General features: G+C 39.6%; 1 protein-coding gene across 2 annotated transcripts in view; it reads right to left on the bottom strand.

The window, feature by feature from the left end:
- Window positions 1-16,256, bottom strand: part of LARP7 (La ribonucleoprotein 7, transcriptional regulator) — a 46,057-nt gene that overhangs the window by 16,520 nt on the left and 13,281 nt on the right. For both annotated transcript variants that reach the window (XM_034771258.1, XM_034771259.1), the window contains exons 3-8: window positions 15,671-15,771; window positions 15,483-15,566; window positions 9,141-9,305; window positions 7,803-7,911; window positions 5,702-6,076; window positions 3,101-3,236 (exon numbers count right to left, since the gene is read on the bottom strand). In XM_034771258.1, coding sequence (XP_034627149.1) covers window positions 3,101-3,236; window positions 5,702-6,076; window positions 7,803-7,911; window positions 9,141-9,305; window positions 15,483-15,566; window positions 15,671-15,771 — 970 coding nt within the window. The remainder of the gene's footprint in view (window positions 1-3,100; window positions 3,237-5,701; window positions 6,077-7,802; window positions 7,912-9,140; window positions 9,306-15,482; window positions 15,567-15,670; window positions 15,772-16,256) is intronic.

Here is a 16,256-nt window from a genome sequence, read left to right as displayed (position 1 = left end):
AGTGTCTTGAATTTATGACACTTCTAGCAAATAAGACTGATCACCGCTCAGAAAGCAAACTAAAATGTACAAAAAATAACAAATGCTAGCAAGTCTGTCCTTTAAAATATCAACCCTTATTATTGTTGTACTTCAAACTTCAGATTTTTCACAACAAAAATGCTGCCTAAAGATTACATTTTATATTATTAGAAAATACTCTGAATGTGCATGCTATATTTTAACATTCTTATATGTAGTTATATTTTACAGAAAAAAAGAGGTATAACAGAAGTTTGCAGCCTCAGCTTAAAGGACCCCCACTACTTTAATGTGGAAGTACTTGCTTTGCTCCTGATAAAGTAAGTGCTTCCATGTTTTAGTGATGGTGAAACCTGATTTTCAACTGCAGAACATCTACACTGAAAAAATTCCCATTTCCACAGAAAACATTTGATGTGGAAACCTAAGAGGACTAAAGACTTACAGAATTGTAATTAATCTGTAGCAAAAACATTCCATGCATTGTAGATATGAATTACACAAATACTCTTAAGGGAGAAATCCTGCCCATATGAGGCACTTAGACAGAATCCATGGCTTAGACTGGCATCATGACATAAATATGAAATTCTCTGGGGGCAGAGGGCAGTCAATACTGTTTTTCTCCACAGCACTAATGCATCCCTATACAGGGTTAATTTCTCTCTTTTCATAACAGCTATGCACTCATGGATTTACTTCCTTCCCTCCTCACCCCCATGCAAAAATAGTTAGTCTTTGTTGTAAAGGACCCCCTCTACTTTAACATGGAAGTACTTGCTGGATGCTTGAAAAAGTAAGTGCTTCCATGTTTTAGTTGTGGTGAATCCTAATTGCTCATTTACAGATCAATTACACAGCAGAAAATGCTGTTTTAAGTACACTGGTTAAAAGTCCACTGTGATTATCTGGAGGGCCCCAAGTTGGAATGTTGTTTGTGTTTGTATTTGATAGTATTGTATTTTTGGCTTTTATACCTATTTTTGTATTTTCCAGGTACCACACAACACACAGAGCAACAGATAGCTGTTTTTAAATCCAGTGAGATGTTGGTATTAAGAGTATTAGAAGGAATGTAAATAAACTACTCAATTTACATTTTCTATACTACTATCTATTAAGGAGAAGGAATGTAAATAAATACACTACTCAATTTACATTTTCTATACTACTGTCTATTATCAAGGAGAACAGCAATTTTTATATGAAATACTTATAGTATAGAGGTTTTTTTTATTTTACTTTTAAATAAATGGCAACCTTTTTTAAGATAAGTTTTACCCAGCTACATACAGGACTCCATGATGCAACAACAAAAAATATATATATATTTTTAATTTGAATCTGTTTTATCTAAAAGTTCGCTGTAAATATCTCTTGTAAAATGTTTAAACTTTGTTGTTATATATCTTAACTGCAGGCCACTACTGTTGCTAATATGCAACTCTGTTGTGTAAAAGCTGGAATTGCACTTTAGCAATGGTGATGGACTGTAAGACATACAAATAGATATTACAGGAAATGGCAATGTAATACTGGACATATTAGATGCTCTCAGATAAATATCAAAAGATGCATTGTATTCAATTAATTTCAGTTTGGCGATATTTAATAAAGTATGCAAAACTTTAGAAACTTGTGATTTTATTGGACAGTTATATTTTTATATTTTATTTGAAAACGTCACACAGTTAACAGTGGCATATTGGCGTAAAGAAGCATGCACATTCACGTCTACCATTATGTCAAAACATGAAAGCATTTAAATTTGGGTTACTATATAACAGTTTAAATGGATGTAAAAGATTCTCCTTATAATCTTCTGTTTCTGGGGCTTAATTTGGTCTGTTCACTTGTAGAGAATCATGAACAATTCAAATTTTGATCTTGGAAGGATCTAAGAAAGTACAACATAGTTATATCCACAACTCTTTAAAAGTATCCTTTTTGAAGAAATCCCATTAAATTCAAAGGACCTGGCAACACAGCTACTAACACTTTTATCCCATAAATACTTACCACACAAAACTCAACTTATTGCTAGTTAAAAGATAAGCTACATAGCTTGTTCTGCCTTTTAAATCATAATATGGTTTCCAAACAAACACTTAAAATATTTTACCTACACACATCCTGGGATTGCACAAGAGAAAAGTGACTTTAGTAGATTTTGTGCCATGACTGACACCACAGTCTGCACGGATAGTAAAATCATAACTGAAGCTAAGTTTTCATTAATTGGAAAATAGGTGCAAAAAACATATTTAAATTGTTGAGAGAATTAACTGAAAGTCTTAAGTTCAATCCTGAACATTTATTCTAAAGGAAAGCATTCAAATAAAATGCTTTCAACCTATCTCAGGCACTTCAATTCCTTTAATAGGAAGGAAAAAACATGGTCCATATCTTTCTTACATTGTTGTAAATTCAAACACCACCAAGCTTGAAGGGTGTAACACTGGTGTAATTTACTCCTGAGTTTACATGAAGAAAAAGCAGACCTGTGTGCCTTATGCAAACTGTATAATGCCATCAAAGTACAGACCAGAGTTTCATTTATTTCAGTATCCAACAGTGGTCAGAGAGATTCTTAAAGATTAGGCTTAAGAAGCTTCCATAATGAACCTAATTGTGGGGATATGCTGTGAACATTTTACTTTTGCACTTATTTTCTTTAAGAGATTGAAGTTATTTGCCACAAGACAGCAGGGTTCTGTGTATTTTTCATTATCTGAAATAGAGCTAACATCCCACCATATGGTGGAAACAATAATTTTCCCCATTACTACTCCTAAAACAGCAGTCTTAAGACAAATTTTGACAAGTTCTCAAATAAGAAATCCACCTGATATATTAATGCAGTGACATTAACTTGAACTAATGTTGACTGAGAGCTTACAGCAGCTAACTGATTAGGAGGGGGGGAAAAAAAACACTACTGCCCTACAGTGCAAGTGGGTTAACACCATTGCTCTCTTTTTGAATGGTATGGTATATTCAATCAGCACACACAAAAAAAACAAAAAACAAAAAAACTACTCTGAATGCTATAAACATATTAGTTGATGTCATAACATACTTTGAGAGTACTCTCAATGGAATGACCTCCTCTCCCATCTTGTGCCTTTCTTTGTGCTTTTTCTTATGCTTCCTTTTTGATTTTGAAAGAGATGTGTCTTTCTTATCACCGTCTTTCTCCTCTTCTGTATTAACTTCTAAATGAAAATCACCAAAATAAAGATAATTGGACATGACTTGGACAGATCATATTTAAAGTGATAAACATAATTGAAATGGCATGTTCCTTCATTTACATTGCTATAAGAAGCACTGCTGTGACAACATTTATGATCATCTTTTTCAGTTTGAAATTTTCCTACTAATATCACAGTGAAATATAGAGAGGTCTCTTCTAATTTATTTCCACAGTATATTTTAAAAAGTACAGACTAGTACAAACTGTCTCTGTCAACCAACATGAAAAACAATGCAGAATGCCTGTTTTAGACTATTATTCACTCTCTACTTTGTTTCATTCCCAACCCTTCACTCCTTTCTCCACTGAGCACTGAAGGTTTATCCTTTACAAAGCTGAAAAGATATTGTACTCCATTGCTTCCTTCATCTTAGATTCTTAATTCTCCCTTAAGCCACCTATAATCCAGTACTCTTTTCCTCTCCACACCCCTTCTAGTTCACATTAAAACCATCTCCAGCTATGTGAATAAGAGAAACTCATTAATGGATTTCCAACAATAGTTGCTGTCTCCCTACTTTTCCCCCCTCATCAGTAGCATGAGCCACTATTCCAGTGGTTCTCAAACTTCATTGCACCGCGAGCCGCTTCTGACAACAAAAATTACTACACAACCCCAAGAGAGGGGGACTGAAGCCTGAACCAAAGCCTGATCCCCATCACCACTTGGTGGGGGGCCAAAGACAAAGCCTGAGCCTAACCCTGTAACCTGAGCACCACCGCGCTGTAGTCCTTGGGCTTCGGCCCCAAGTAGTGGGGCTTGGGCTTCAGCTTTGGCCCCGGGGCGGTGGGCTTCAGGCTTTGGCTCTGGCCTTGGGCCACAACAAGTCTAAGCCAGCCCTGGTGACCCCATTAAAATGGGGTCTCGACCCACTTTGGGGTTCCGACCCACAGTTTGAGAACTGCTGCACTATTCTATTTCCCATAAACTATTCCCTGTCAAAATCAAAATCAGGGGTAGTCAATAGGCAGACTCCAGGCCAAATCTGGACTGCCAGATGCCGTTGAATGGCCCCCAAAATCTTTTTATTTACTTATTTATTATCATTATTGTTATTTTTTCTGGAGTCTGGACCTGGACTATACATTGGCCAAGAAATTTGGACCTTGACAAAAAAATTGACTACCCCGATCAAAAGTGATTTTATCACTCTCCTTCTGCTGAAACCTTCAGCTAACTAGTCCTCACTTGCGAACCACAATCCTTTCCCCTCTCCCATTTTATATAGACTTGGCTGCCTCAGTATGCGGACTCAATGACCTCAAAAGGTCCCTGCCAGCCGTACATTTCTAGGATTTTATGATTTTTGTTTTGAAAAAAGTTGTTTTCTCAACACAAACTTTTGGATCTGTGGATATCAACCTTTCCCCAAAACTACGATTGCTGTAGTCCCAGGTGATTAGCTATTTACTTTTAGCTTCTAACCATGGATCCTTATTGTCACATGTAATTTTGACATAGCTTTTAATATCTTGTGTTGCTGTATCTTTCTTATTTCCAGTAGAAAAGAAAAAAAGTGTCTCCAGCACATTCCTTTTCTGATTTTAATCCTACCCATCTAGGTTTTTATATGGGGCCTTTCAGCATAGTCTTGAGTTTTTAAATCTACACCCAATTTCAATGGCGTTCCAGCTGCCCATACCAGGTCTGACTTGAGCCTTCCCTGTAAACCATATTCATTTCTGATGAGAGCATCAAACCTTACCTAGTGTCTCTGCTATTCTCCATCAAGCTCATCTCTCTTGAATGTCTCAGTGCTAGCTTTAAACTTGACAACATTTCTATGAGCAATGATATCCAACTCTACATATTCCTCAACTCATTATCTGAACCCTCATGTATCTGCCAGCTATTGGCCCAAATACCACTAATGAATGCTTCAAAAGATTAAAGTTCTTTTGATAAAAAGTAATTGGTGTCCAATGTCTGAATCCATTATCACTCTCCTTAGCACATAAATTTACCCAATAAACACTAGTCTAAGTACTAGGCCTAGTAACCTGAGGCCATCCCTCCCAAAGCCAGGAGCGTGTATCCCCCTCCTCCCTCTATGCACAACTCTTTCACTCCCTCCTCCTTTCATGAAACCCTGCTCTTCTCTAGCCTTGACTCCTACTGGGCTCCCTACTCCTTCACTTGTCTGCCACCAAGTCCTAACTCGCTCAAAATTCCATCTTTCCATAAGGAAGTGGGTTTTCAGGAACTGATTCGCCTTAATTTATACCCTAACAATGAGATTTCTAACACTAAGAAGGAAATTCTATTTTGGTTCCCAAATCTTTCCCCCATTCCCACTTCTTCCTCTTCTGCAAACCCACCTTTCATTATCTCTGGAAGATTGCGAAAATCCATCTTTAGTTAATTTTGCTTCTATGCAGCTAAAAGAAAATACAAAAAGGTACAAAATTGAATAATATTTTTACCTTTGGAATCCTTTTGAGCTTCTGTTGTTTCTTCTTTTACAGAATGAACATCATCTTTTTGAGCAGTTTTCTTGACTTTTGCACCTAATGCCTCTACATCTCCAGAGTTGCTTCTTTTTCTCTTCCCTAGCCTACTTTCCTCAGTTAACTCTGGGCTTTCTGTTCTATCCCATTTTTTTCTCTCTTTCTTAGAAGGTTGCCTATGGACTCCAGATACTTCCATTTCCAAGCACTCAGATGTTGTCCTGTGTCTCTTTGACTTGCTTATTTGATCTGCAGTAGTGTCCATGTTTGATTCTTTCATTTCTGCAGCTGACTGTAAGCTGCTTTCTTTCTTCATTTTGGATTTTTTCTTCTTTTTCTTCTTCTTCTCTTCTGTATAAAGCAAACAACACATTTAAAACTTTGTCAGTTAGCATTCCTGATTAAAGCTTAGACTAGATCAGCGAGCCTAACTGCATAGAGGTAGCACAACATGCCCTCATGTTAAGAGATCAGAGAGTTTTCAGCTCCTGGGAAAGTTGATTTCTTTGCAATTACTAGAAAGAGGCAAGAGATGGTCCCAGAGAGCTTTACTAGTTATTTTAGGAAGATGAGATAAAACTATAGAGGGGGTTTTGCTAGAATCTCCCAATATAGAGTGAGGCCATGGTCTTGTAAGTGAAGGTTGAGAAGAGGTTTCCTAGAATGCTCTCTTTTGAGTTAGCAGGGAGAATCAAGAGTGCCTGAAAGGGTTGGGGATAAAGTCCTGTTCTTCCTCACGATTTGTATGTGATTACAACATTCCCTGGAACTGGCTGCTTTTGGAGGTTGGCAGGAAAGAAAAGGGTCCTTACTCCGTCAGGATGGACAAGTAAATAGGAAAGCTGGCTGATTTAAATTATGAGGTCTATTGGGGGACACAACCTTTGGTAGATACTGGGAAAATGTCAGAACTGCTTTTATGAATTCACTGAATCTATCACAATTTGTATATACCAAGAACTACATGCCTGCCAAGTTACTTAATAGGGAGATTATCTGTATTGTAAAGTGGGAAAATTAGGTCTGACACCCAGTACTGTTTATTTGCTTCCAGATTGGCATGGGCTGGGAACACTACTGAGAAGCAGCACAATCAGATCCTGAAGTAGAAGCGGCACCTTCACCTTTTGAGTCACACCGATCACTACTAAAAATGATTAAGGAGCAAAGCCTTGTTGTTAATAAAGGAGTAGTCAGTCATTGACCAGAAAAATGATGGATGTGATGGGGAAACTCACTGTGTGAATGGAAGGAGCCTCAAGACTCCGCATGAGACAAAGTGAGCTCCTCCATCAAAAACAAGGTAAGAATGAGCTGTGCAAGTCAACTGAAACTATAATCATGCTCCTTGAAGAATTATGCTATCAAAATTAATCTACAGATCCCTTACAGAACCACTGCTCAAGCATACTGAAGGGCTTTCCCTTTGCACTTTTCCCCATGTTTCTGTGAGCAAACATTTAGAAGTCCCTGCCCAGAGGCACTGGAGTTATGAAGACTGAAGGATCTTCAGTGAGATATTCAGACAGTAAAATTCTGGTAAATTTCTCTGGTTCTACAGAAATACAGCTAACAAGTTGAGCAGAAAGAAAAATGCCAGATGGTTGCCATCCAAGACCTGCTAGATCTAAAACATGTTGGTTTTAGCAGCCTTAATCTTTAAATGTAATTTTGCTATTATAATTTATACCCTTCTCTTCAATGCTAAATGTTTTTATGCAAGTATGACAAATCTGACTGGGACTCAAGGTGATTGTTTAAATAATGATTAATAAATAGTACAGCCTAGTCTGCTAGTATGAAAGCAAACAAGGTTGCTTCTTGGTTAGCAAGAAATTTTCATCCTTATTCAAGACAGAAAAGAGGCAGAAATTCACTATTGAAAACAGAGATGCTTCATCTCTGTATTCCAGTTTTGTTTCCTAAAGCCATATTTACCAAAGAAAACAAAAAGTTACACATTTCTGTTTCAATAAAGTTTTAAATTAATAGATTAAACAGCAGCAAAATGAGTTTAAGATGTCTGAATTAAAATATTATGCCCAAAATATCCCTCTCCCCCACCACTAATACCTACCCACTACACTGCAGTCACTTGTATTCAGTGCAGGAACAGGCTTATTTTTTACTGTTCTGGGGAACATCCCAGGTTTTCTTGGTGCTTCTTCTGGTGGATTATTCAAAAACTTAAATACAAAAAAAAATAGGAAGTATTTAAGATCAACAAAATATTATTTAAAAACTAAATTTATTCACAGTGGAATATCCCCCCACCCCCCAAAAGAAATAATTACTAAAAATATATACTGCCTCTACACCCATTCTAGAAAGATGTGGTCTCTGAAGAATCCAACAAAGTACCTTCTTCTTTTTGATAATTGGTCCATGAGCACTGCTTAAAAGTTTATTAGTCTTCAAGACATTAGTGTTACTAGCTCCTTAGACCAATACACCAGTTTTACTTTTATTTTTGTTGTACTATGGAATGATAATTTCTAAAACCTCAAGACCACACCACAAAGCTATGATAAAAGTTAGTATTAATACCTTCACTATCCTCTTCCAGTGAGCTGTGCAAGGCCATTTCATTCCCATTTTGCTACTGTCATAAACAGATTTTTATTCTGGGTTCAAAAGGAGCTAAAAAATAGCCCAATGAAATTAAGGGAGAAAATATCAGTGTGTTTTTCTCCTATTTGCTCCACTTAATTTAATTGAATTAGAAAACTTTACAGTTTGTGAAGCTATTTGCAGGTTTAAAAAAGACCCCCCCAAAAAATCAAGGTGATATCTAGGCTTTGTAATTTTATTATTTCTGAGAATTCGTGTATTTAAAGCTTAAGTTTCCCATCCACTGCCCTTTACAGCACTGGAGACTATTCACATTTGCCACTCTATTATGAGTGAGGCTGTGAGTCTTTCACAGAGGTCACGGAAATCACAGATTCCATGACTTTTCCAGGACCTCTGGGACTTCCGCAGCTTCAGCGGCTGACCCCAGGGCTGCCCAAGCAGTTGCAGCTGGCCCTGGGCCAGCTGCACCGGCCGCTGCTTGGGCAGCCCCAGACAACTGGTCCAGTGCACACACACCCATCTTGGAGGAGGAGTGGCGGCAGCAGCGGGGCCCCCTTGGCCGCCCCCTCAGCAGCAGTGGCAGTAGTGGGGCCACGCCCCCTGGAGCAGCAGTGACCACCAGAGCACCCTCCCCCAGATCAGCAGCGCCTGCTGGAGCGCCCCCTCTCCCCAAGCATTTAAGATTTAATTAGGGGTATTTTTAGTAAAAGTCATGGACAGGTCACTGGCTGTGACTTTTTGTTTATTGCCCGTGACCTATCCATGACTTTTACTAAAAATATCCATGATTAAATCGTAGTCTTCATTATGACATGCAAAGAAGTGTTAAAGCTGGGCCTACCTCAATAGCTTTGTCTGCTTGCTCTCTCGTTTCAAATTCAACAAATGCAAATCCCTTTGGGTCTCCAGTGGACTTATAACGTGGGATACTGATATAAACTACATTACCACATTTCCCAAATACCCGCTCAATCCAACTGTGGTTGACATTTTTGGGAAGCAGCTCCTAAAAAAAACGAAACATTTTATTTTTATTTTAGCAATATAATATACACATTCCTGTATAGTCATAGTACTGCTAGCTATTTAAAAGTTTTCAATGAAATATCTAAGAAAAATTTAGGAAATACTTTCACATTTCTAGACAAGTATGTTTATAGAATGAAATAGGTAGATAAATAGTAGCAAATTAATCAGTAGGAGTAACAGCACGTTTTAGCATTCATGGAAATGTCACTTTAAAGCAGTGATGGGCAACCTGCGGCCCATCGGGGAATCCGCTGGTGGGCCGCAAGACAGTTTGTTTACATTGACCATCCTCAGGCACGGCTGCTCGTAGCTCCCAGTGGCTGCGGTTTGCCATTCCTGGCCACTGGGAGCTGCAGGCAGCCGTGCCTGCAGTCGGTCAATGTAAACAAACTAACTATCTCACGGCCCACCAGCGGATTACCCTGACAGGATGCAGGTTGCCCACCACTGTTTTAAATTGTACCCTTGGTACAAACAACAACATACATTCGATATATGTTATTTTCTTATTTCCTGAACCAAAACCTCAATTCTGCAACCACATCCATGCATGAGGACCCTTGAGCCAGTGCAGTCTCATTGGCTTGAAACAATCAATTCACAGCACAATGGTTTTTTGACTTTGGGTAACTCACACTTCAGAGAAATAGGTGTTTATATGGAACAACAAACAAGCACTAGTGAAAAGAACTGGTAAATTAAACCTGGTAGCTCTTTAGTTTTTAAACTTTATGATGAGCACTAATGTGCTAATTGACCATCTGTAGTGACGACCAGTTTTTCAGCCTGTCACCTGGGCAATAGGCACATATGAATTAGCAATTTTATGCCACAAATTCTGGCAACTTGCAGACCGCCTGCCTCAGTTCCTACTGGCTTCCCTTTACTGCTGACAGTGGAAGCTTGTTCAAACTATTAGCTCCTTCTAGTTCGGGAACAGCTTCCTATACCTTTCTAAAGAGGGCCTTATGGGCAGCCTATTTGACAAGATACATCTTCAAACACTTATACAAACAAAAATTGCAATGTCAGCATTATTTAGTCTCCCAACAGGTTTATTTTTATAAAAAGGTTTTAACTGAAGAACTTAGTGACGAGACACTGCACTGTTCCTAAAGAGAGAGAAACTTCTGGTTAAATTATTGGTTTAATATGGGCTCTGCCTGCCTGAGAAGCACATTCCATTATAGTTTTGATACAATCTAAATGTTAATGAATGTAAAACTACATAAAATATTTAATGGGATATGTAAAGCACCAGAAACAATTATGCACTGCTAGAGAGTCGAAAGTAGAGCAGAGAAAGTTTATTAACAAAGATTATCTTTATAAAACTTGTTTTGAAATTTAAACTTCAAAAATATCTTTTGACAATTCAATGAAGCCTTAAGGGAAGTTTCTTTCTATATACAAGATAATGAAGCGACTACTTAAAGGAATCCATTACATGGACTTAATTCTTGTTTCAAAAATGGAGCTGTGCCTTGCTGCATACACTGAAAAATATGCTATTGTGCCTGTGAGCCCAAGTGCGGTAGCAGATTTTTTGTGATATGCAAAGGATGTGTTCCTATTCATCTGAGACTACAAAAGTAGTCTGTGTGTTGATCCTGCACAAAAACCTCTCTCTTCCCCTCTCCAGGATGGAAGCAGAACTTATCAAGGACTCTAAGGGTATGTCTACATCGCAATTAAAAACCTTCAGCTGGCCTGTGTCAGTTGGTTTGGGCTAAGGGGTTGTTTAATTGCAATGTAGACTTTTGGGCTCAGGCATCAGCCTGGGCTCTAGGACTCTGCAAGGTGGGAGAGTTCCAGAGCAATGTCTACATTGCAATTAAACATCTCCTTAGCCCAAAACCCTAGTCACAGGCCAGTCAGCGGTGTCTAACGGCAATATAGACATAGCCCTAGGGAATGCCTACACAGTATTTAAACCTGCAGCTGGCTGGGGTCAGCTGAGTTGGGCTTATAGGGTTTGGGCTGCAGGACTATAAAACTGTGGTGCAGACGTTCAGGCTTGGACTGGTGCCCAGGCTCAGGGCCCAGTCTGAGCTCAAACATCTACACCATAAATTGTACAGACGTGAAGCCTGAGCCCCGCAAGCCCACGCCAGTTGCAGATCTTTAATTGTTGTGTAGACCAGCAGTTCTCAACCAGGTGTCCAGGGCCCCCTGGGGACTGTGAGCAAGTTTCAGGGGGTTCACCAAAATAAATCAGAGACCAGGGCCACCGTTAGACTTGCTAGGACCCAGGTCAGAAAACTGAAGCCCAAACCCCGATGCCCAGGGCTGAAGCCAAAGACCAAGCAACTTAGCTTTGTGGGGTCCCAGGCAATTGCCCTGCTTACTATCCCCTAACACCGGCTCTGGCTTTTAATCTACCGCATATGCAGAAGAACAGTTGTTGGGGCACAGGTGGGCTGTAGATTTTTTAATAGTATGTTGCGAGAGGAGGGATGACCTCAGAAAGAAAAAGACTGAGAACCCCCGGTGTAGACATACCCTAATACAACTATACCCCCCTATGGTTGCACATCAGAAGAAGTGATTTAGCAGGGTTTAAAATTTAAATCACTGTATAAAAAACACATTGGTCTCTCTCTTTTTAAAAAAATCTGTAGGTGGTAAGAAGGATCAGATATATACACCTCTACCCCGATATAACGCTGTCCTCGGGAACCAAAAAATCTTACCGTGTTATAGGTAAAACCGTGTTATATCAAACTTGCTTTGATCCGCCGGAGCGTGCAGCGCCACCCCCTCGGAGCACTGCTTTACCGCGTTATATCCGAATTCGTGTTATATTGAGTCACGTTATATCGGGGTAGAGATGTATTGCAAATTACTCTTCATATAAGAGCTTTGGGAATTTGGTCATCTACAAAATATACACCAGTGATTCTTTTTACAACAATTTCAAATCAAAGCCTAACTAAATAGCTCATTAAAATAGGAACACCTTACTTCAAATGATATTGACGGAAAAGTTTCAAAATATTTGAAGAGCTTTGGAATAAGGAGAGCTTACAACTGCATTAGGGAATTCTATTAGCACTATCACACCACACTTAACAAAAGCCCAGACATCACTATTTGTTGTTAAAGAAAGGAGCTGCTGTATAAATACTTTATTCTCTAGAATGACCAGAGCAACGCAAGTTATTTACTGAGCTGTAGAGCTGTGGTACTTTGCACATGTATATATCTACATGGTGGTTACAATACATGCCATCACAAAAAGTTTGGTACACAAATAAAAAAAAAATGCTGGTTCAATGAAAACTCAGTTCCCCAAATGGCTCCTGCTACATTACCTACAGTAACTCCTCACTTAAAGTTGTCCTAGTTAACGTTGTTTCATTGCTGATCAATTAGAGAACATGCTCATTTAAAGTTGCGCAATGCTCCCTTATAACGTTGTTTGGCAGCCATCTGCTTTGTCCACTGCTTGCAGAAAGAGCAGCCTGTTGCAGCTAGCTGGTGGGGGCTTGGAACCAGGGTGGACTGTCAGCTCCCCACTCCTCCACTATCAATTGCCGGCAGTTCAGCTGTCCCTCCCCACCACTGCTGTGTACTGCTTCTGCCCTCCGCCTTGGAGCTGCTCCCGGCAGCCTCCTGCTTGCTGTGCAGCGGGGGCGGGGGGGAGGGAAGGGAAGAGGGAGGCTAATGTCAAGGTGTCCCCCTCTATAGAGCGGGTAGGGTGGGGGGAGGAGACACACGACAGGGCTCAGGACAGAGGGAACTTGCCGGCAGCAGCTGCTGTCTCAACTTGCTGATCTACTTAAAAAGGCAATGTACTTAGATTGGGGTCAACTTAAATAAAGGGGTAATGCTCAATGCTCTCTCTCTCTCTCACATACTGTGTCTCTCTCTGTTTTTGTTGGCCATATTGTCTCCCCTACCTCCATTTGTGCTGCCTTGTAGAGTGAGGCTACATTAACAACATGTTAACCCGTGAGTTCTCAGCCAAGTGCTAGTTCATCATTTAGCAGTAAGGCATTCCCTGGGAAATATCCCTGACTTCACCGTCTCAACCAAGCTTCACAATCATCATTGCTGTGTACAGTATTAAATTGTTTGTTTAAAACTTATACTGTGTGTGTGTGTATATATGTATGTATGTATAGGTCTTTTGCCAGGTGAAAAAAAATTCCCAGGAACCTAACCCCCGCATTTACATTCACTCTTATGGGGAAATTGGATTCTCTTAACATCATTTTGCTTAAAGTTGTATTTTTCAGGAACATAACTACAACGTTACGTGAGGAGTTACTATACTTTGATACGAGCCATAAAAGCTCTCTGAAGTCCAGGGGACTCCTAGATAATGCCCCAGTGAAGTTGGAACTGGCTACACAGAGTTCCTTCTGAAAGTCTTCCAAGAATACAACTCCTCAGAGGGAGCACTAGCTTACATCAGCCAGCTGCATTTTTTACTGCCATTGCTAGCACTGTTGGAATACTGGTGCTGCAGCAATACAGAGATATTTTCAGAAAAATCTCAGTATAGCCACAGGGCAGAGATACTGGAAGAGTTTTCCAGAAATAAAACACTGAAACCAACCAATTTAGGAGCTTTCTGCTATCAAAAGACTGACGATACTACAGGACAAACCAGATTTGCAACAAACATGTTGGTACTTCTAAAACGAATAACTAGTGTTGTAATGTACGCTCTACAAATGACCTATAAAATAGTTCTAAATCATCTGTCAAACTCATCTTCTCTGATCAAGTTATCTTTATCATCATCCTAAAGCTTTGTTTACTCTAAGAGAATATATATATAAGCCCTTGTCTGTATCACTGCAGCTCCTCTCATGTTACAAACTGTGGAAGCAATAGTGCAGGAAAATACACAAAAATTTCTCCAATATAAATACCCCTCGTGTGTTAAAATAGATCTAGCTTATCTTGCTAACATTAGTTAATTTGAGTTAAATCATTCACTGTATATGCTGCATCTTGATTTAACAGCAAAAGAAAAGCAATAGTAAAAGTGACATTAGAATATTCATGTTATGAAGTATATCATTTCCTTTCTCCAAAGTTGCATTGTTCTCCAGTCTTCTAATTCCATTAACAACCTGTCTCAAGTACCAGCTAGTATTCATTATTTGTTCTTCATTATCCTAACCGGTTCAGAGATTCATAATTTCAAGGCCAGAAGGGACCATTGTGATCATCTAGTCTGACCTCCTGTATAACACAGGCCATAGAATGTCCCCAAAATAATTCCTAAAGCATATCTTTTAGAATAAAATCCAATCTTGATTTTAAAATTATCAGTGACAGAGAATCCATGCATCCCTTGGTAATTGTTCCAGTGGTTAGTTACTCTCACTATGAAAAATGTATGCCTTATTTCCAGTCTGAATTTGTCTAGCTTCAACTTCCAGCCATTGGATCATGTTGTACCTTTCACTGTTAGATTGAAGAGCCCGTTATTAAAGATTTGTTCCCCCATGTAGATACTTGTAGACCAGAGGTTGGCAACCTTTGAGAAGTGGTGTGCCAAGTCTTCATTTATTCACTGGTTTCGCGTGCCAGTAATACATTTTATATTTACAGGGGCAGGCAGACGGAACCCCAGACTGGCAGTGGGCTGAGCAGGTCCGGCAGCCGGGATCCTTGCTGGCAGGGGCCGGCGGATGGAACCCCAGACCGGCAGTGGGGGCAACAGACGGAACCCCAGACCAGCAGTGGGCTGAGCCGCTTAGCCCGCTGCCGGCCCCAGCCAGCCGGGGTCCCGTCTGCCGGCCCCAGCCAGCTCGCTGCCGGCCTGGGGTTCCGTCCATCCAGGGGCCGGGACCCCAGCTGGCAGAAGAGTCCCACTAAAAATCAGCTTGCATGCTGCCTTTGGCACACGTGCCGCAGGTTGCCAACCCCTTTTGTAGACTGTAATCAAGTCACCTCTTAACTTTCTCTTTATTAACAGACTGAGTTCCTGGATTCTCTATTTATAAGGCATGCCTTCTAATCCTTCACTCATTTTCATGGTGTGGCACTTTACAAGACAGAAACAAACCAGGTACTGTGGAATTTACAGTCTCAAATTCAGTAAGAAATAAGTTTTAAATTAACCTTCATAAACAACAGAATAGTCCATAAACCTTCAAGAGACATGAGACATATGTAACAGATGCAACCTTACCACATATACAGTACGACTATCCACATCTTTTGGTTGCTCACCCAGTGGCTGACGTCTTCTGATTCTAGTTCCCTCTAAATCCAGCTAAGAGCAACAAAGACAAATTAGGACAGCATTTTCTACAGTATTGTCTGCCACCCCAACTACAGTAACAGCAGCTAAAAAAAGAATGAAAAAACAATACACACTTCTACAACAGATGAGCTTTTAACTGCTCGGGCTATCAATTTCCCATCAGTCGTCAATTTTTTCATTTTGTTGAACGATACAAGAAGTGATATGTCAACATCTGGGGGGAAAAAAAGCAAGTGGTGAAAATAGTGCAAGTTAAAAAGGAAAACATATTTAGGCCTCATTCACATTAGAATACATAGATAATACTGATCCGCTGCTAAAGTATCATAGAAGCCACTGGGACTATTTCCATGCACGAGGGCTGCAAGAGCAAACCTCTGGTTTGTAACTATGTTGATTATTGACAAGAACTTACATAAAAGTGGATTTTTACTGTCTGTAATTTAGGCTTTCCTGATCTTAGATTTTATTTCTCTTCCCCATTAACCTTCTTCCCAAAGGAATTTTGATCTATTCTTTCAGCTCCCACTGGTAACTATTCTCTTTGGAAATAAACGAAGAAAAACCCCTTTCTATTGTGGTTTTATGATGCAAAAATCTTTTTCACTGAAGATGTGCCTTTCCTCCAAGCACTCACTTAGGCCTTGTCTACACTACGAGAGTAGTTCGATTTTACTTAAATCGAATATTTGGAATCGA

The sequence above is a fragment of the Trachemys scripta genome, chromosome 5, assembly GCF_013100865.1.
Source record: "Trachemys scripta elegans isolate TJP31775 chromosome 5, CAS_Tse_1.0, whole genome shotgun sequence".
Lineage (NCBI taxonomy): Eukaryota > Metazoa > Chordata > Testudines > Emydidae > Trachemys > Trachemys scripta.
Note: the sequence above shows the minus strand (reverse complement) of the source record. Positions and strands in the feature narration are given on the sequence as shown.